The sequence below is a fragment of the Salvelinus namaycush genome, chromosome 6 (genome assembly GCF_016432855.1).
Source record: "Salvelinus namaycush isolate Seneca chromosome 6, SaNama_1.0, whole genome shotgun sequence".
Taxonomy (NCBI): Eukaryota; Metazoa; Chordata; class Actinopteri; order Salmoniformes; family Salmonidae; genus Salvelinus; species Salvelinus namaycush.
The window spans coordinates 36,606,746-36,627,489 of NC_052312.1; the positions used below are offsets into that span (position 1 = coordinate 36,606,746).

The 20,744-nt window shown below is 41.7% G+C and overlaps 1 protein-coding gene across 1 annotated transcript; it reads left to right on the plus strand.

The window, feature by feature from the left end:
* The first annotated feature begins 8 nt into the window (after nucleotides 1–8).
* Nucleotides 9–8,066, plus strand: LOC120049099 (probable polypeptide N-acetylgalactosaminyltransferase 8). The gene is made up of 11 exons (XM_038995342.1): nucleotides 9–159; nucleotides 4,689–4,932; nucleotides 5,383–5,549; nucleotides 5,681–5,864; nucleotides 5,947–6,144; nucleotides 6,349–6,463; nucleotides 6,644–6,829; nucleotides 7,093–7,230; nucleotides 7,393–7,488; nucleotides 7,643–7,807; nucleotides 7,932–8,066. The coding sequence occupies exons 1-11, from the start codon at nucleotides 9–11 to the stop codon at nucleotides 8,064–8,066; spliced, it is 1,779 nt and encodes a 592-aa protein (XP_038851270.1).
* The last annotated feature ends 12,678 nt before the right edge of the window (nucleotides 8,067–20,744 follow it).

Consider the following 20,744-nt stretch of genomic DNA (forward strand, 5'->3'; position numbering starts at 1 on the left):
TGCTGGCCATGGCTGCTGGAATACTCTACATCACATCCATTAAGCGGGAGGTTCATTCTCATGGGGAGAGACTGGAGAGGGCCCATCAGAATGACTCGTCCAGGGGCCAGAACATGCTCAAGAGGCTGGAGAAGATGGAGGCTCACATCGAGAAGCTGTGTAAGTCTCAATCTCCTTCATTTAACTGTGACTTACCTGGAAGGGAAATGGCAGTAGCTCTGTCCACGTACTGTACCTGGACTGCAGTCTGCCACTGTTCTAGATGGTAGGGCAGATTTAGAGGGGAGGATTTGAGAATACATTAGAATCTAGCCTAAACCTACATGTAGAGTTGATCCCAGAAAGTTATTTCACACTTCACAGTGATTATTGTAAAGGGAATTTGTACCCAGTTAATTAAAGGGTTTAAATAAACTAATAAAGGATTAAATAAAATATGCCCATAATAATTTTAGATTGTTCTTTAATCCTGTATACTGTTGCTGCTGAACAACATTTGTTACATTTTGATCTACCATCAGTTACTTCAAGGTAATTCTCCAAGGCAGAGCAAACATTGTTAATCTTTTTTAAACACACAATGCAACAGTGACTGAAGCTCCTAACCAACTGTGCTATTTGTTCGTTTTTCTGTGTTGTTTGAAACGTATTTCTTTACTTATTTTGTACATAATGTTGCTGCTACCGTCTCTTATGACTGAAAATAACTTTTGGACATCAGAACGATGATTACTCACCTCGAACTGAACTAAGTCTTTTTCTGTAACAAGTCTGACTCGTAGGTCACTGCTTTCTCGGAAACGAGCCAAATCCCAGTAATTGGCGTGAAGAAAAGGAGAAAAAGGGGGCAGAGGTCGGGCAGCCTTCTGTGAATTTGTAGTGAGTGAGTAAACCTCCACTACCATCTGTTCTATTGGCCAACGTGAAATCATTGGAAAACAAAATGGATGATATACGATCAAGACTATCCTACCAACAGAACGTTAAAAACGTAAAAACGATAATATAGAGCTGGGGGATTTTCCATGCATCGGCGGACAGAGAACCTACGTCTGGTAAGACGAGGGGCAGCGTGTGGTGTCTTTTTGTCAATAAATGCTGGTGCGCGATGTCTAATACTAAAGAATTCTCAAGGAATTGCTCGCCTGAGGTAGAGAACCTTATGATAAGCTGTAGACCACACTATCTACTAAGAGAGTTCTCATTATTCAAACCGTCTATTTACCACCACAAACCGATGCTGGCACTAAGGCCGCACTCAACGAGCAGTATAAGGCCATAGTAAACTAGAAAATGCTCATCCAGAAGGCGGCGCTCCTAGTGGCCGGGGACTGGAAATAGGGGCGCCATTTTCACTTCTGAATAAAATCGTGCCAATTTAAACGGCCTCGTACTCTGTCCTAGACCTATGATATGCATATTATTATACTATTGGATAGAAAACACTCTGAAGTTTCTAAACTGTTTGAATTATATCTGTGAGTAAAACAGAACTCATTTGGCAGGCAAACTTCCAAACAGGAAGTGAAAATTCTGAAATGGGTCTCTGTGAAAGGCATTGCCTATTCAATTGCCTTGTATTTATGGATCTGTATGCACTTCATACGCCTTCCACTAGATGTCAACAGGCATAGAACGTGGAATGAAGTCTCTAGCCTTTTCTGGGTCCGGATGGGACTCGTTGGAGTGAGAGGTCAGCCATATTGGTATTACCTGGCTACGCACTTGGGTTTGTCATATCGTTTTCTGCAATGCGTTAGGTAGACACGAAGAAATCTCCGTCTGGGACGTTATTGAATATATTTCTAAAACATCCTAAAGATGGATTATCAACTGAGTTTGACCAGTTTATTCGACTATTATTATACTTTTTGAATTTTTTGTTCATGCGTAAAATCTTCATGGACACGTGAGTTACACCATGCTAGCCAAAGTTGCTAATTCGACAGAAAAATGGACATTCTAAAACAAAACAACGATTTATTGTGGAACTAGGATTCCTGGCACTGCATTCTGATGAAAGATCATCAAAGGTAAGGGAATATTTATGATGTTATTTCGTATTTTTGTAGACTCTTTGGACTCCAACATGGCGGAGAATGGCTGAGCGCTGTCTCAGATTATTGCATGCTGTGCTTTGTACTAAGTCATTTTTTTAATCTACACAGCGGTTGCATTAAGAACCATGTGTATCTTTAATTATAATGCAACTTGTATTTTTCAGCAAAGTTTATGATGAGTTTTTCTGTTAGATTACGTGGCTGTCTAAATTTCTGTTGGATGGATTCACAAGATGTTTATCTTTCATTTGCTGCATTGGACTTGTGATTTCATGAAATTATATTATATGATATCCCTGTGGCGCTAGGCTAGGCTATGCTAGTCAGCGTTTCTGATGAGGAGGATCCCGATCCGGGAGGGGGGGTCGGTAGAGGTTTTAATACAGGCAAACTTAAATCCATTTTACCCAATTTCTACCAGCAGTCACATGTGCAACCAAAGGAAAAAGAACTCTAGACCACCTTTACTCCACACAGAGCCGCATACAAAGCTCTCCCTCACCCTCCATTTGGCAAATCTGACCATAATTCTATCCTCCTGATTCCTGTTTACAAGCAAAAACTAAAGCAGGAAGTACCAGTGACTTGCTCAATACGGAAGTGGTCGATGACGCACATGTTACACTACAGGACAGTTTTTGCGAGCACAGACTGGATTATGTTCCGGGATTCATCCATGGCATTGAGGAGTATACCACCTCAGTCATCGGCTTCATCAATAAGTGCATTGACGACGTCGTACCCACAGTGATGTACGTACATATCCCAACCAGAAGCCATGGATTAAAGGCAACATCTGCATCGAACTAAGGCTAGAGCTGCCGCTTTCAGGAGCGGGACACTAATAAGACGAACCATGAAACAGGCAAAGCGTCGATACAGGATTAAGATTGAATCCTACTACACACAGCTCTGACGCTCGTCAGATTGTCAGGGCTTGAAAACTATTACGGACTACAAAGGGAAACCCGCCACCGTGAGCTGCCAGTGACGCGAGCCTACGAGACGAGCTAAATGCCTTTATAATCGACTCACGTGGTAGCCATAAAGTGCTTTGAAAGGCTGGTCATGGCTCACACAACAGCATCATCCCGATACCCTAGACCCAATATAATTTGCATACCGCCCCAACAAATCCACAGATTACGCACTCCACACTGCCCTTTCCCATCTGGACAAAAGGAAGACCTATGTGAGAATATGTTCATTGACTACAACTCAGCGTTCAACACCATAGCGCCCACAAAGCTCATCACTAAGCTAAGGACCCTGGGACTAAACACCTCCCTCTGCAACTGGATCCGGGACTTTCTGACGGGCCTCCCCCAGGTGGTAAGGGTAGGCAACAACACGTCTGCCATGCTGATCCTCAACACAGGGCCCCTCGGGGGTGCGTGCCTAGTCCCCTACCCTTGCTCCTAGTCCCTACTGTACTCCCTGTTCACCCATGACTGCGTGGCCAAACACGACTCCAACATCATCATTAAGTTTGCTGACGATACAACAGTGGTAGGCCTAATTACCAACAATGATGAGACAGCCTATAGGGAGGAGGTCAGAGACCTGTCAGTGTGGTGCCAGGACAACAACCTCTCCCTCAATGTGAGCAACACAAAAGAGCTGATCGTGGACTACATCAACAGGCCTGTAGTGGAGCGGGTCAAGAGTTTCAAGTTCCTTGGTGTCCACATCACCAACGAACTATCATTGTCCAAACACACCAAGACAGTCGTGAAGAGGGCACGACAACACCGTTTCCCCCTCAGGAGACTGAAAAGATTGTCACATTGGCATAGGTCCCCAGATCATCAAAAATGTATACGGCTGCACCATCGAGAGCATCCTGACCAGTTGCATCACCACCAGGAATGGCAAATTCTCGGCATCTGATTGTAATGCGCTAAAGAGGATAGTGAGTATGGCCCAGTACATCACTGGGGCCAAGCTTTCTGCCATCCAGGACCTATATACTAGGTGGTGTCAGAGGAAAGACCAAAAAATGTGCAAAGACTCCAGTCACCCAAGTCAAAGACTGTTCTCTCTGCTACCGCACGGCAAGCGGTGCCCGAGAGCCAAGTCTAGGACCAAAAGACTCCTTAACAGCTTTTACCCCCAAGCCATAAGACTGCTGAACAATTAATCAAATGGCCACCCGGACTATTTACATTGACCCCCCCCCCCCCCATTTGTTTTTACACTGCTGCTACTCACTGTTTATTATCTATGCATAGTCACTTTACCCCTACCTACATATACAAATTACCTCGACTAACCTGTATCCCCGCACATTCACCCAGTACCGGTATCCCCTGTAAATAGCCTCGTTACTGCTATTTTATTGTGTTACTTTTATTATTTTTTACTTTAGTTTATTTGGTAAATATTTTCTTAACTCTTTCTTGAACTGCATTGTTGGTTAAGGGCTTGTAAGTTAGCATTTCATGGTGAGGTTGTACCTGTTGTATTCATACCTGTTGTATTCGGCGCATGTGACAAATAAAGTTTGATTTGATTTGATTTTAAATGAGATCATGCTCTGTTTGTAATAAAAGGAGTGACTCATGTTGATTCTGGCAGCCTTAAAACATTTATTACAATGTGATGAACAGCTGTCATGTGTGTCCACAGTGAAGACAATCAACGACGGGATCAGTCTGAAAGAGGGGCAGGCTGTGAAGGCTCCCGAGGTCAAGGAGAGGAAGGTGGTGAAGAAAGTGTACCCCAACTCAGCTCTGTTTACAAGCTGGGGTGATGAGCTCTCAGAGGAGGAGCAGAAAGAAGCAGAGGGGCTGTTTCAGATGTATGGATACAATGCCTTCCTGAGTGACAGACTACCCCTGAACAGGGAAATCTCTGATACTCGCGATCCTAAGTAAATCATTTTCCTCATCTCTCCGCCACCTCAACACAGCAAATGATGGATCCGCTGAAAACTTCTGAATTCTAACCACAGTCTGTTGCATTGCGGCCATCCGAGGTCAATTCCATCTTCAGCACTGTGAATTCAATTTGAGCAATTGTGACCTTAGAACTATAAGGTTCTACCTGTAAAAAGATGATTCTAAGATGCAATTTTTATCATGTATTCTTTTAAACTCAACAACATGGATTGGGGTTTTAGAGTACTATATAGGTAGAAAACATTGAACAAAACAAGTCTATGTCAAAAAATACATTTTGACAGAAATGCAGATAGAACCTTATAATTCAAAGCTCTCGCAATGACATTGAAGTTGACAATAACTTGAAGAGTGAAACAGCAGCTTTGGTGAAGTGAATGAATGATATGAGGTGGACCAAATGTTTTTGTTGTGCCTGTTAGATGTGCTAATCACCAGTATCCCCATGACCTGCCCACCATCAGCGTGGTGTTGATCTACTTGGACGAGGCCCTGTCAATCATCAAGAGAGCCGTCCGCAGCATCATAGACAAGACCCCCCAACGCCTGCTCAAAGACATCATACTGGTGGATGACCACAGCTCCAATGGTTTGCCTAATTGGTCTCTTCTCACCTCTTAGAAACATTTCAAAGTATATTTGGTAACATTTAGATTGAACGTAGGTGTGGCGTTCAACTTTTGTTGTGTATCACTGATTTCAAAGTGTCTGCTTTCACAGAGGATCTAAAGGAGAAGTTGGATGCCTACATCAGCTTCATCCATGAAGAGCGTCCCGGCCTGGTGAAGAGAGTGAGACACTCAGAGCAGCTCGGTCTCACACAGGCCCGCCTCTCAGGGTGGAGGGAAGCTACAGGAGATGTGTTGGCCATCTTGGATGCCCACATAGAGGTCCATGTGGAATGGTAGTCTAAATGAAATATCGCAGTGAGACTTTTTGAACCCCCCCCTCAAAATGGTGTTTTGACTCTGTGTTTGTGTGAACAGGGCTGAGCCTCTGTTAGCTCGCATAAAGGAGGACCGCACGTTGGTGTTGACACCGGTGTTTCACAAAGTCCATTTCGATGACTTGACCGTCACACGCTATGGGCCTGCTGCAGATGCCTTTGACTGGGCCCTGTGGTGTATGTATGAGTCCTTCAGACCTGAGTGGTATGCCTTGAAAGACGAGTCACAGCCAGGAAAGTGAGTTGTTCGTGATTTCATCATCGGATGATAGTCCAGTTTCACAAATCTGTTTGAATAGACGATAAGGAAAGCACAGCATTGGGAGGAAAATCTTACCTAATATTTACAACTGGATTATTATTTTGCGTTATCTATTCATTAAAATGAATGTCACTTCTCCCAATGTGGAATTGACCATGATTTGTCCTGTATGTTTGTCAGGAGCCCCTCCATTATGGGCACACTAGTGGTTGATCGCCTGTTCTTTGGGGAAATTGGTGCTCTGGATGGTGGTATGAAGATCTATGGAGGTGAAAATGTTGAACTGGGTATCCGGGTAAGCCCTTCTGCTACAGTTTCTAAATTAATGTTTGAAATCATAGCAGACTCGTGTTTGCAGAATTACTTTCTGTTCTTGAGTCATTCAGTCTGAACAAACCAATCTACATCCAACATCCAGACACTTCAGTCCATATCATTAAACTCTTCCTTCTCTCTTGGTGTTTGGTGTGTCTAGGTGTGGCTATGTGGTGGAAGTGTCGAGGTCATACCTTGTTCTAAAATAGCCCACATCGAGAGGGCCCATAAACCCTATCTCCCCGACCTGAGCATTACAATGAAGAGGAATGCTCTGAGGGTGGCTGAGGTCTGGATGGATGACTACAAACATAATGTCAACATTGCCTGGAACATCCCACTGAAGGTACTGTACACAACAAACCAATCAAAAAGTAGGTTTTGTTCAGCTGCTCCTATAGAATAGCAATGATTGCTGTTTTGCATGCCTTGTGTTTGAAAATAAGTAGACTACACAGTCAATATTATTTAAAAAATGGTCTATTACTCAATGCCATAATAAAGATCATAGGATCTATGTAAAATGATGGCGGTAAGCAAAAGTGGATAGTAGGTGGATTGCTCACATGGCCTGTGTTTCTGATTTAGAAATCTTCTTTCTCACCACAGAATCATGGCATAGACATTGGGGATGTTTCAGAGAGGAAGAAGTTGAGAAAGAGGCTGAACTGCAAACCCTTCCAGTGGTATCTGGATAACGTGTATCCCATGTTAGAGCCCCTGGGTGACTTGCTTGGTTATGGAGTTGTGAGTGATGCTAAAATGTTACAGTTGTTCTGGAACTTTTTCCTCACAGACTGTGTTTAGTGGCATGCAGGGCATCCTTTTGTCAATAGGATGCAGGGTCATAAATCAGGATAGGAATCTGCACTTTTATAACCGTTTAATCTCTGTCTATAAAATCAACAGCTGGTCAATGACCAGAAGACGGATCTCTGTATAGATCAAGGCCCAGTTCCGGGGAACACACCTATTTTATATGGATGCCATTATTTTGGTCCACAGGTTTGTAGAAACATTGCTTAGTACCTTAGAATTTAACTAGATGTATAATATGGTTCATCCCATGGCAGACTTGCGATTCAATCCATGCCACAATGGAAAGTACTATCAATACCACAGACTCAGAAAAGCCTAAATATCTATACTCTCTGTCCAGAACTGTTATCATCGAGCCAGTGGGGAGATCTACATTGGAGGCATCAAGTCTCATAAGTACGACAGTAATCGCTGTCTGGTGGACACTGGCACTCGAACCCCAGGACTGTATGAGTGCAAGGTGAACAAGCAGAAGGGATTCCACATGCTCTGGGACTTCCAACAGGTAAGCACTCTAACATGATTTAGGGAAGTTGATGCTTATAAATTGTTGGAAACAACGTTGATGTCTTTGACTTTTTTATTTATTATTGTGATGCTGTACAGTAGAATGCTGCTGTGTTTTACAGGGAAAAGCCATCCAGAACAGACAGACAAAGAGATGTCTGGAGATTGCCCCAGGGGAGGACACTCCCTACCAGCTCATCATTCAGGAGTGCAGTGGGCAGCACTGGAACATACAGAATCTGATTAAAGACTTCTGATACACTGAGATAGTTAGGCCTACCAGAGACAATACAAGTGGGAAGGTGGTATTTACCACATACGACTGGTAAAAGTCCACTTGAACGTCCCTCCAACTGGTAATTACTAGTGGGAAACTCGTCTATCTTCCCTGAGCTCCGACTTCTCCCACATGCTGACCTCTGACGTCACCTACTAAGGAAATTACTTTTTTAACAGCATTTTCAGCAGTTCAATGCAACAACAAAACATTCTTTACAAAAATCTATCTAGAAATATGAACATTATAACATTATAATTTAACAAACATGATAGCTGTACTCATAGTTTGGTTGACGCAACTTGTTGGCCATTAGCCAATCGGCGTTTCTCAGTGAGTTCAAAGCATGTGAATGCATCCAACTGGTATTTATGATTTCACAGCAGGTAATTACAACCTTCCCACTTTGTTATGAACACAGCATTATTATCATGCTTTGAAAATCCTATCTTAGTCAGCAGTGAGATGACTGTGATCTTAGTGAGCTGTTGGTTGTACACAGTGGCGACGCGTCATTCAGGGCAGGTGTTTGTGCCCCCCCCCCCCCTTTTAGCTAAAAAATATAACATATACAGTACCAGTCAAAGGTTTGGACACACCTACTCTTTCAAGGGTTTTTCTTTATTTTTGATATGTTCTACATTGTAGAATAATAGTGAAGACATCAAAACTATGAAATAACACATGGACTCATTTAGTAACTAAAAAAGTGTTAAACAAATCAAAATATATTGTATATTTGAGATTCTTCAAAGTAGCCACCCGTTGCCTTGATGACAGCTTTGCACACTCTTGGCATTCTCTAAAACAGCTTCACCTGGAATGATTTTCTAACAGTCTTGAAGGAGTTCCCACATACCCCCACCAACTCATCCCAAACCATCTCGATTGGGTTGAGATCAGGTCATTGTGAAGGCCAGTCTAATACCGGTCTAATATCCATTACTCATGTTTATTGGTCAAAGCAAATCTCTTCTTCTTATTGGTGTCCTTTAATATGGACTTTGCCTTTTACCAAATAGGGCTATCTTCTGTATACCACTCCTACCTTATCACAACACAACTGATTGGCTCAAACGCATTAAGAAAGAAATAATTCCACAAATGTACTTTTAACAAGGCACACCTGTTAATTTAAATGCATTCCAGGTGACTACCTCATGAAGCTGGTTGAGAGAATACCAAGAGTGTGCAAAGCTGTCATTAAGGCAAAGGGTGGCTACTTTGAAGAATCTCAAATATAAAATATATTTTGATTTGTTTAACACTTTTTTGGTTACTACATTATTCCATATGTGTTATTTCATAGTTTGGATGTCTTCACTATATTCTACAATGTAGAAAAAAGTTAAAATAAAGAAAAACTCTTGAATGAGTAGGAATGTCCAAACTTGACTGGTACTGTATATATATATTTTTGTGCCTGTTTTGCATGTTATTTTGGCATTAATACGTGTCACATATCAGTTGGCAAACAATGTAATTTTTTTTTATATTGAGTTAATAAAGCTGCATACAAATATGGTCTCTTTTTTGCTTTCTTGATTAAGGCAGCTCCAAAATGCAGGTGTTTCAGCCTAGATCAGTGCTTTCTGTGGTGGTAGGGCAGCCAGCGGAAATACAGAGCGTAGGGATTGGTAATGTTCTCTAGTTGCGCCGTGATTGGCTCAGTGTTCTGTCACTCATTTGGACACTATGTCACCGCAAAATCTATGGGGACAGCTCGAAAATTCAATCCCCTTTGGTGCTGCCATAGAGTTACATTAGAAGCGCCCATCCAAGAAGTCTCACGGTCATTGGCCACAAATAAAATGACGTCAAATCACGTTACATCTAAAGTAGCTTTGATTGGACTGATCATGTCAACATCATACTTTCAAAATCTTAGCTAGCAAGCTAGCAGTCACCACCATGAATCAAGTCTACAATCTACTGGCAAATCCTTTTCAATCCTTGTCATGTGAAGTGAAATTAGAGATAAAACGTCTCTGTGCTCATCATCCATTGGACATAAACATTACACAACAAGTCGCAAATTCAACAATGAGTGGTTTGGAAGGAAGCAGTGCTAGCGTTGGAAAGCAATCACTATTTTGCTTCCCCTGCCTGCTATTCGGTGGAGAGGGTGTGCGGTCCAAGTCTGGGTTTAAGGATTTAAAATAAATTAAACGTGGCTCAGCTATACTCCGCAGATAGACGAGCCATCAACCTCCACAACCAACAAACAGAGGAGAATAGGTAGGTGCTTGCCAGAATTATAGCATTCATTAAATTGTGTGGCAATTGTGAGATAGCACTGTGGGGCCATGACGAATTGGCCGACACCTTGAATCCAGGCATTTTCAGGTGTATTTTGAGACCATGCGTGAAGGAGATTACAGGCAACAAAGGCACTATGACGATCAACCAATTTTTAAGGGCACATCAAGCATGATCCAATACTAACTTTTGGATTGTATGTATGACGTGTACAGAGAAGATCTAGCTAAGGAGGTGTCTGAGACTCCTTTTGCGTCTGTAGAAGCAGACGAGACAACTGACGTCTCCTGTAAATCACAGATGGTAATAGTGCTGTGCTATATGTTACCAGACAACAGTGTGTGTGAGAGGTTTATGTAGAGAACAAAACTAGTGTTGGCCTCTCCAACACCATCAAACAAGTCCTAGCGCAACTGAATGTCAAGGAGAAGCTGTTTGCACAAACCTACAACAAGGCATCGCTGATGAGTGGTAATGTATGTGGTGTACAAACGCTACTGAAGGATTTCTTTCCGACCGCAGAACTCCAGTGTGTTACCAAGCTATGACCTGTGGGCAACCAGGAGAAGTTGAAAAGGGAGCTGTTCACTGTCTACTGGGATCCTGAGCTGCACACTGGAAAGACAGCCCTTCTTTATTGAAATCACTCTATGAGAACCACTGTTACGGGATTTTTGTGTTTAATGACTAAAATATGTATACATTTGACTTAGAATTATAACTAAACAGAATACTACTATATTACTGTAAGAATGAATAATCATAAATGTTGAATGTTATGTGTTCCTTGTTAGAAAGAATGGGTTTATCTTCAGACAGGCGAGAATGATGTCTCTACCCAGGGAGGGGAAAGACCTTGGGTTGGTTGTAGATAGTTTAACAGGTGGCAGACAGTAATGAGAACTCGAACTGTATTGCCATTGTATCCGAGAGGAGGTTGGACATTAAAACCTATAACATCATCTTTATTATATAACCTGATGTAAAATGTATTATGATCAGTACTCTCGAGAATAAACGCTATTGATTGATTGATTTTAAGACTGGTATCTGTCCATTTTATGCTGATAATTATCTTACAAATTCTTATTTATGGGCAGAGTGTTTTAATTGAATTGGTTAATAAACACAGGAATGAAATTCCTTTAACAACCACCTGCAGACTCTTCTCAAAATCCTCATCACAAGTCAGGGAGAAACTTTTCCCCACTTAGCTGGGAACTCCGTAGGCTAGAAAATGTTAAATGCATTGGCCATGCTGTCAATCCAGCATGACTTCATCCAGAGAATGACAGACTTTCAAACCAGAAACCGTGGATTGATGGCAGCATTCGCGTGAAACTGAAAGCTGGAACCACTGCGTTTAACCAGGGCAAGGTGACCGGAAACATGACCGAATACAAACAGTGTAGCTATTCCCTCCGCAATCAAGGCAATCAAACAAGCTAAGCGTCAGTATAGAGACAAAGTAGAGTTGCAATTCAACGGCTCAGACACAAGAGGTATGTTGCAGGGTCTACAGTCAATCACGGATTACAAAAAGAAAACCAGCCCCGTCGCGGACCAGGATGTCTTGCTCCCAGACAGACTAAATAACTTCTTTGCTCGCTTTTCATCCAAACACAAATCATCCCGTCTTCAAATGTATCGATTATTAACGTTAAAAAATACCTAAAGTTGTATTACAAAAGTAGTTTGAAATTTTTTGCCAAAGTTTACAGGTAACCTTTGAGATATTTTGTCGTCACGTTTGAGCAAGTTGGAACCTGTGTTTTTCTGGATGAAACGCGCCAAATAAATGGACATTTTGGATATATATCGACGGAATTAATCGAACAAAAGGACCATTTGTGATGTTTATGGGACATATTGGAGTTTCAACAACAGCTTCTCGTCAAAGATAAGGCATGAATTATATTTTTATTTCTGCATTTTGTGGGTTGAAATATGAGTATCTCTCTTTGTTTACAATGGTGCTATCCTCAGATAATAGCATCGTATGCTTTCGCCGAAAAGCTTATTTGTATTCTGACATGTTGGCTGGATTCACAACCAGTGTAGCTTTAATTTGGTATCTTTCATGTGTGATTTAATGAAAGTTGGATTTTATAGTAATTCATTTTAATTTGGCGCTCTGCATTTTCTCAGGCTTTTTGCCAAGTGAGACAGTAGCGTCCCGTCTAAACTCAGATTTTTGGATATAAATATGAACTTTACTGAACAAAACATACATGTATTGTGTAACATGAAGTCCTATGAGTGTCATCTGATGAAGATCATCAAAGGCTAGTGATTAATTTTATCTCTATTTCTGCTTTTTGTTACTGCTCTCTTTGGCTGGAAAAATGGCTGTCTTTTTCTGTGACTTGGCTCATACCTAACATAATCGTTTGGTGTGCTTTCGTCATAAAACCTTTTTGAAATTGGAAATTTACAACAAGTGTATCTTTAAAATGGTGTAAAATACTTTGAGGAATTTAAATTATGGGATTTCTGTTGTTTTGAATTTGGCGCCCTGCAGTTTCACTGGCTGTTGACGAGGTGGGACGCTACCGTCCCACATACCCTAGAGAAGTTAAGGAAGGCATTGTTGAGATCAATCTTGCTGAATTTATTTCCACCAGCCAACCCTACGCATAGTTCCTGGATAATCAGAAGTGGGTATTGTTTCACCATCAGTACAGAATTAATGGTCACCTTGAAATCTCCACACAGGTGAACAGAGCCATCACGCTTGATCACATGGACTAAAGGTGTGGCCCACTCACTGTGTGGGACCGTCCCTAGGATTCCAATATTGACCATCCATTGTATGTCAGAATTCACCTTCGGTTTGACGGCATAATTCTGGAACTTTTCTGACCTTCATGAACTTTGGCTGAGAGACTGGCTTGAGCTATAGTTTCACTGAAATCTTGTTCATACTTCCCAGTTCATACTTCCCAGTTCATCCTTAAAAACAGCTTCATGTCGAGTCAGCACAGCTGACAACCCTGTTTTTTCAACTGACACTGCATTCACCTTCGTCCAGACAAATCTTTTCAAACTATGGCTGGCCCATCAGCGCTTTGACCACATAGATGGGGAGTACAGGCTTTTTGTCAGTTTAGTTCCACCAGCACAGGACCTCTGCCTTTTTTATTGGCTGTCCTCCCAATGGTGTTGTGACACCGTTGGCTGTAGAGTCTCCTTTTACTGTCAATACCTTGATTGGTAGCTCCTCTACAGTCTCTGTGTCCCTGTTGCGTGACTGGTCCTGCTTTATAGCATGCAGGTGGTTCTTCTTGGGGTGCAGCTGGCTGTGTTTCCTTTTCCAGATATTTCCTTATAGATGTCCTTCGCTGGTTTCTCTCTATTTCTTTTACAAGCTCGCTAAATGTGTCCTTTTTTTTCACAATGGCGTCATGTCAGCTCCTTTGCCCAGCATTCAGATGGGTGATGACCCTGCTTTCCATGGTGCCCCCTTTTTTCTATCCTGTACTGCTGCTGCACTGTGCACTCTTGATACAGCCCCCAGCTGTTGTGCATATTTTGCAGCTAGCTCCATTGATTCAGTGAGTAGGCACTTCTGTATTGCCTCACGCAATAAGCCACACACAAGCCGATCGAGTGTCATTCAATGTTGCATTAAACTTAGTACTGCAACATATTGGACAATGGATTCACCCTCCTCTTGGTTCCGTTTGTGAAACCTGAATCTCTCTATGATTACAAGTGGGTTGGGACAAAAATGTCCTTCCAAGGTTTTCACAATGTCCAAAAATGACTGGTCACCTGGTTTCTCCATCTGGACCAAGCTCCTTAGCGAGCTAAAAGTTTCAGCTCCATCTTTAATGCCATTGACTGTCACAAAAAATCCCAAACATCCCAGGTAAGGACTCTATTGATCCACTGTTTACTCAAACTAACCAAGTGCTCCAGTTAGAGGCATTTTATCACTGTCCTTTTTTTTGTGATCAACATTTTTTTTTCTTCACAATATACAACACACAAGGTTGGATTAACATACAATACAACTATTTACATACTGTCAGGAGTCAATTATTTCAGTGCACAATATGACATTGACAGAAAGGAAGTAGAGTTTACAATAAAACATATTCTACATTATTCTCAGAAAATAAAATGTCGTCCACCCACTCCCCTACCATGTAGGTCCATTGCTTGGTCAAGAGTTGTTGATATCTGATAAGTTTTTGCATAATACATCCAATGCCTCAACTATATTTGCCTGAGCTTTGTTTATCACGGCCACTGATCGCTCTACACAAACAATATCTTGAAAATATGATAACCATGTTTGAGGCGAGAGGATTGTAGGGGTAATCTAAGCACTAAGGATAACCTTTGCTGCTGTTAACCCCGCATAAATTATTATTTTCTGAACCAGTTGCAATAGAAGTGAAGAGTCATCATTCAACAAATATAAAGGTGTAACTTTGTTCACAGGGAAACCCATAATTTTTGTAAGGAAATCTGAAACATGTGACCAGAACTGGGACACCACAGGACATTCCCGAAACATGTGCATTAGTGTTCCAACAGCATTCATACGGCATCTATCACACATTGGAGTTGGAATCATCTTAATCTTAAAACGTCTAAATGGGGTTGCATAACTTCTATGTATAAACGTATAATGTATAAACTGATGTGCTGGGTTTTTAGAGGTAACAAATACATTTTCCCAAATGGTATCCCAATTCAGGTCGTGCCCCAATCCCTGCATTTCGCGGTTCCATGCTAGAGAGATACCCAATGTAGCGCATTTAACAGTCAGCAGGCAATCATAAGTGGCAGAGACCATTTTAGAAGTTAATGAAGGGTCTATCCATGTAAGCATTAGGTGGGATGTTACGGGCGCATCCCATGGTACACCATACGTTTTTAACGCAGATCATGAAAAGCCTGGAAGTGAATATATTTGTTTGAGGTCCTTGAAAGGTATCACCTTTCCTTCTTGTTTTTCACGTTTGATAGTAAATTCCTTTTACTAGTTTACTTTCTCCTCCTGTTTTCACTCTTTATTTACAGTTTTGTCCGTGATGTTCTTATACTTGACGAAGTTCGATTAAGCTGCCCCAGGTTGAACCAGGCTTTGGCCCGTCACGTGACCGGGTGAAGACGGTGCGGGAGGCGCTCCCTGCTCAAATCGAACGGTAATCTGTGCCGCTAGGTCATAGTGATCAACAATGCAGCATGGTGCATTACTCCACGTGCTTAACCTACGTCACTTTTGTTTGGAGCCCGGGGCATTAATCGAATCCCCTCCTTGTTAGCTAACTAACTTTTACTTTCTGTCTCTCCGTTTTTATTTTTATTCACTCGTCGTCATGCAGGGAAAAAGGCTGCATTAATCCGTCTAAACCTCGTCGGCAGTTTCTTTGTTGTATCTTGACTCTTCAGATGAACTTTAAACTCACTCAGTGATGGGGACGGAAACGAAGAAATACTTGTAGATGCAATGAGTGCTTTACTGAAAAGTTGTGTTTCTTACATTACTTAAGGAAGTACCTCTAACAACCGACTTTCATAGTGCTTAGAGTTAGAAATATGAATGCAGAAACCCACATAACGTTAAATACTTAGTCCAATTCTTAACAGAGCAAAGCCCAGGTAAAAAGTCAGTGTAGAAAATTCCCCACCCATTTCCTGACTGACATGTCGACCAGTCACCTTCATTTCCTGTTCCTGCAAGAGTGGGACTTCTTCTTCTGTGGTTTTTAAATAGCGGTTGGCAACCAAAAGTTGCATTACTGCCACCAACTGGACAGGGTTGAAAAATAAAAATAAATCCATAAGTGATGGGGGAAAACTAACTTAATCCACACAACTAAAAATACTACATAAATAAAAGTCCCACTTCTCCCTTCCTTCAAATCTCCATATATCTCCCTTCTTGTGCTCTGGGGCCTGAGAGGGTGGTACGGCACGTGACAATACTCCATGCAACTCCTCCGCCGAGAAGTCCTTCAGTCCTTTCTGCCGCATACACAATGATGTCTATTTTCCTGGACTTCCTCTCCACTTTGGCAGTACAATTAACCACCATAGCTATAAATGCTACAAAGTCCACCTTCTTGACATGTAACATTTCTGGATCCTTCTGGTGAGAGGCAACCCCTGCCGCCTACAGAGAAGCCCTATCCACCACCATGAACTCTTCAGGACCACTCAATCCCTCAACCCTTCTGCATATGAGATGCTCTGACTAGCCCTGACTCTAGCCACCTCTTTCACCTTCACCCTCGTCGGACACTTCAAAGCCGTTCATGGTTCCCACCACAATTTCAACACTCCACATTCTCCATTCTCCACATTCTCCTGTTTGAAGTAGTGATGTAGTGACGTATGACATACGCCTAGCTTCTTGAAACGGGTCACATATACCAGTAGGAGTCACTGTTCAGGCAAGAATAGTTGCAATGTGGCTTCACATTTTATTTTAATATACCTATTTATTTTGGATGATGGCATGATGTTGAAAGAATGATGCTGCTTCAAACATAGCATTTTACTATCAACATTGAAACAAGGTAAAATAACATGTGTATAATCAAATATAAAATTCAACATAATTTCAACCACCCAATATAACGGAATATGATAAATAACATTTTAAAAAATTCTGCCTGGAATTTTCTACGTAATTTGAACGTATACATAGTTCTGATGATTATGTTGAAATTAGATTGATGTAACAACCTGATAGTCAGGTTAAGTCAATGTATTTAGGTTGAAGTCTTACCCCAATTTCAATGTTTACAACGCTGGTTGAAATTAGATGAAAACAAACGTTGGCAAATTACGATTCAACCAGTGTGTGCAACCAGTGTTAAGAGGAACTTTATTGTCCCCAAACTGAAATACCCTACAGTGCTTTTTTTATTGAATCAAATGGGAATTAGTTATATTATTACAGGTGTTGACAGACAACGTGGCATTTACCTAGTTTGAGATGGCGCAAACTTCCAGGCCCCGTTTCCCTTCTCTTTCATCCGTTTCAATGCCCACCTGGTCTGCGCAAGTATGTATGTTTGATGTATCTCCTTATTGCCTAGTTTATCATTGTTGATATATTTTTCAGTACAAAAGGCTATAAAGTTACAAGGAACACATTCATGGGCCTAAGACAAATATAAGTGACTATTTGCTTCAGTGCACTTTTCATCTGAAAAGCCCTGTGTTTTACACATTTACACATCATTTTGCCAATTATCATATTGACCAAAACTCCAGGACCAGGGACAGTGAGTGATTGACAGCAAGGAGAGGTCCACTGGTCTAGGGGAGGAGAGTGACAAGAAACTCACACCCTCTGAGTGCCAGCCAGCCAGCAAGGTATTGTGCACCTCACCTGTAATGGGAATATTTAAGATGACAAAAGTTCATATTTAAATTAGAGGGCTCAACAAAAATGTTAGTATATTTGGAGTTTCTGTTATACATGTGATTTCCAGTGTTTTGTTTGTAACACTTGGGTTGATGGTCACTAGACTAGAGGCTGTATGTTATGGATTAAACTCATAACTGCTGATAAGGTTGACGCCAGACTGGAGGTACAAGGACAGAGGATACACTGATTATTATTATATTGTGTGAAACAATGTGATTCTGTAGCTGCTGACAAAGTCACTGCCTTCTGTTTTGACTTCCTACAAGCCTGTCGGGATGGTGTTTACAGAACAGTTGTACGCTGATTAGGATATAAGGGTGTTCTCAGAGAAGGCCAGTTAGATGTGTTCTCTGCTTCTGGGCTGGAGTTTTCTCCCTGTTGCAACTTGTAATAAACCAAATAGATTTTTGATTGACGATCTGCGACTGCTCTTCTCTTTTGTTCAGTTGGAAATGTCTTACATCACCCCTCCCTCCTTTCAGGCGAGCCTGGATCTCAGTGAGAGAGTGAGAGAGGAAAGTCATCCTGTCTGTATCCCCAGGCTGAGCGCTTACACTCAGAGGGATGATGAGGCTAGGCTGGGTCCGAGGGCTGGCCCCTTTGCTGGCCATGGCTGCTGGAATACGCTACATCACATCCATTAAGTGGGAGGTTCATTCTCATGGGGAGAGACTGCAGAGGGCCCATCAGAATGACTCGTCCAGGGGCCAGGACATGCTCAAGAGGCTGGAGAAGATGGAGGCTCACATTGAGAAGCTGTGTAAGTCTCAATCTCCTTCATTTAACTGTGACTTACCTGGAAGGGAAATGGCAGTAGCTCTGTCCACGTACTGTACCTGGACTGCAGTCTGCCACTGTTCTAGATGGTAGGGCAGATTTAGAGGGGAGGATTTGAGAACACATTAGAATCTAGCCTAAACCTACATGTAGAGTTGATCCCAGAAAGTTATTTCACACTTCACAGTGATTATTGTAGAAGCGAATCTGTTCTCAATTAAAGAGTTGAATAAACTGATAAAGGGTTAGATCAAATCAAACAAATATGGCCCATAATAATTTTAGATTGTTCTTTAATACTGTATACTGTTGATTGTTGCACAAAATTTGTAACATTTTTCTATCAACATCTGTGTGCCAAAGTTGTCCACATTGTTTACTTTACTTTTACAGTTATGTCAAGGTAATCCTCCAAGGCAGATCAAGTCTTATTAATCAACTTTTAAAAAGCTAATGCAAACAGTGCAAATAAGTTCATGCTTTGTTTGTACAGTATCAAAAGGAGTGACTTATGTGGCTCAACTAGCCACCTGTATTTCATTGATTTGGCAGCCTTAAACAATCTGAATTATACAGTAATAACCAATTAATTATAGTTTGATGAGCAGCTGTCATGTTTGTCCACAGTGAAGTCAATCAACAACGGGATCAGTCTGAAAGAGGGGCAGGTTGTGAAGGCTCCCGAGGTCAAGAAGAAGAGGAAGGTGGTGAAGAAGTTGTACCCCAACTCAGCTCTGTTTACAAGCTGGGGTGATGAGCTCTCAGAGGAGGAGCAGAAAGAGGCAGAGGGGCTGTTTCAGATGTATGGATACAACGCCTTCCTGAGTGACAGACTACCCCTGAACAGGGAACTCCCTGATACTCGCGATCCTAAGTAAATCATTTTTCTAACTTTAAGAGTGAAACAGCAGCTTTCGTGAAGTGAATGAATGTTACGAGGTGGACCAAATGTGTTTGTTGTGTTTGTCAGGTGTGCTAATCACCAGTACCCCCATGACCTGCCCACCATCAGCGTGGTGTTGATCTACTTGGACGAGGCCCTGTCAATCATCAAGAGAGCCGTCCGCAGCATCATAGACAAGACCCCCCAACGCCTGCTCAAAGACATCATACTGGTGGATGACCACAGCTCCAATGGTTTGCCTAATTGGTCTCTTCTCACCTCTTAGAAACATTTCTTTTTTTTCTTCTTTTTTTTCTTTAAATTAACAAATTAATATTTGTCTGCATTGACATCATATAAGCTGAATTGACATCAGTGTAGTTTTGATAATGTCCCGTCCTCGACTGCTCAGGGATTTCTCTGTGAGTTCTCGGAGATGAACTTATTCCACATCCTCTGCCACATGGCCAGCCCTCTCTCCATCAGCTGTGATGGCAGTGAGCTATATCTATGGTAAAGTCACAGTTTCTAGGACATATAACTACAACTCACAGACAAACACCTCATAGAAGTAATAGGAGTGCCCAGCGTGCCATATAGAAACTGGAGGTTTGAGGGCAAAAGGACTGTATTTAGGTTTAGTTAAGGGGCGGCAGGTAGCCTAGTGGTTAGAGCGTTGGGCCAATAACCGAAAGGTTGGTGGATCAAATCCCTGAGCTGACAAGGTAAAAATCTGTAATTCTGTCTCTGAACAAGGCAGTTAACCCACTGTTCCTAGGCCATCATTGTAAATAAGAATTAGTCCTCAACTGTCTTGCCTAGTTAAATAAAAAGTTGGCTTCCTTCTTTTTTCTGTTTCAGACAGCCATTAATATGGAGTGAATGCGATGTTGTTGATCCTCTGTATTTTCAAGTATTGCCGTGGCAGCATAATGTTAAGAGTATGCTTGTCATTAGCAGGGACTGGGGAGTTTATACAAAAGGGCCATGTTGTATCTTGACTCTTCGGATTAACTTTAGACTCGGGAATGGGGACCGAGACGGATACATCGTTTTAGATGCAACGAGTGTTTTACTGAAAAGTTATGTGTCTTACATTACTTCAGGAAGTCCCTTTAACAACCGACTTCAATACCCATAATGCTTAGCGTTAGAACTACGGCTTCAGAAACCCACATAGTACATAAATAATTAGTCCCAATATATAAAATACAGTATTTCCTCCCCCTTAAATGGCATGTCCACATTAACATAAGTAAACTAAACTTTCTCTAACTTGTGAGAGAGGGTAGACTGCCTAAACATCCCTCTAAACCAGGGGTGTCAAACTCATTTTCACCGAG

Bases quoted from the DNA above. Each gene is read 5' to 3' on its own strand.
- LOC120049099 (XM_038995342.1), top strand. From the start codon at position 9: ATGGCTGCTGGAATACTCTACATCACATCCATTAAGCGGGAGGTTCAT. The intron at 6,464-6,643 runs GTAAGCCCTTCT...TGGTGTGTCTAG, and splicing joins ATGTTGAACTGGGTATCCGG to GTGTGGCTATGTGGTGGAAG. The intron at 6,830-7,092 runs GTACTGTACACA...TTCTCACCACAG, and splicing joins CCTGGAACATCCCACTGAAG to AATCATGGCATAGACATTGG.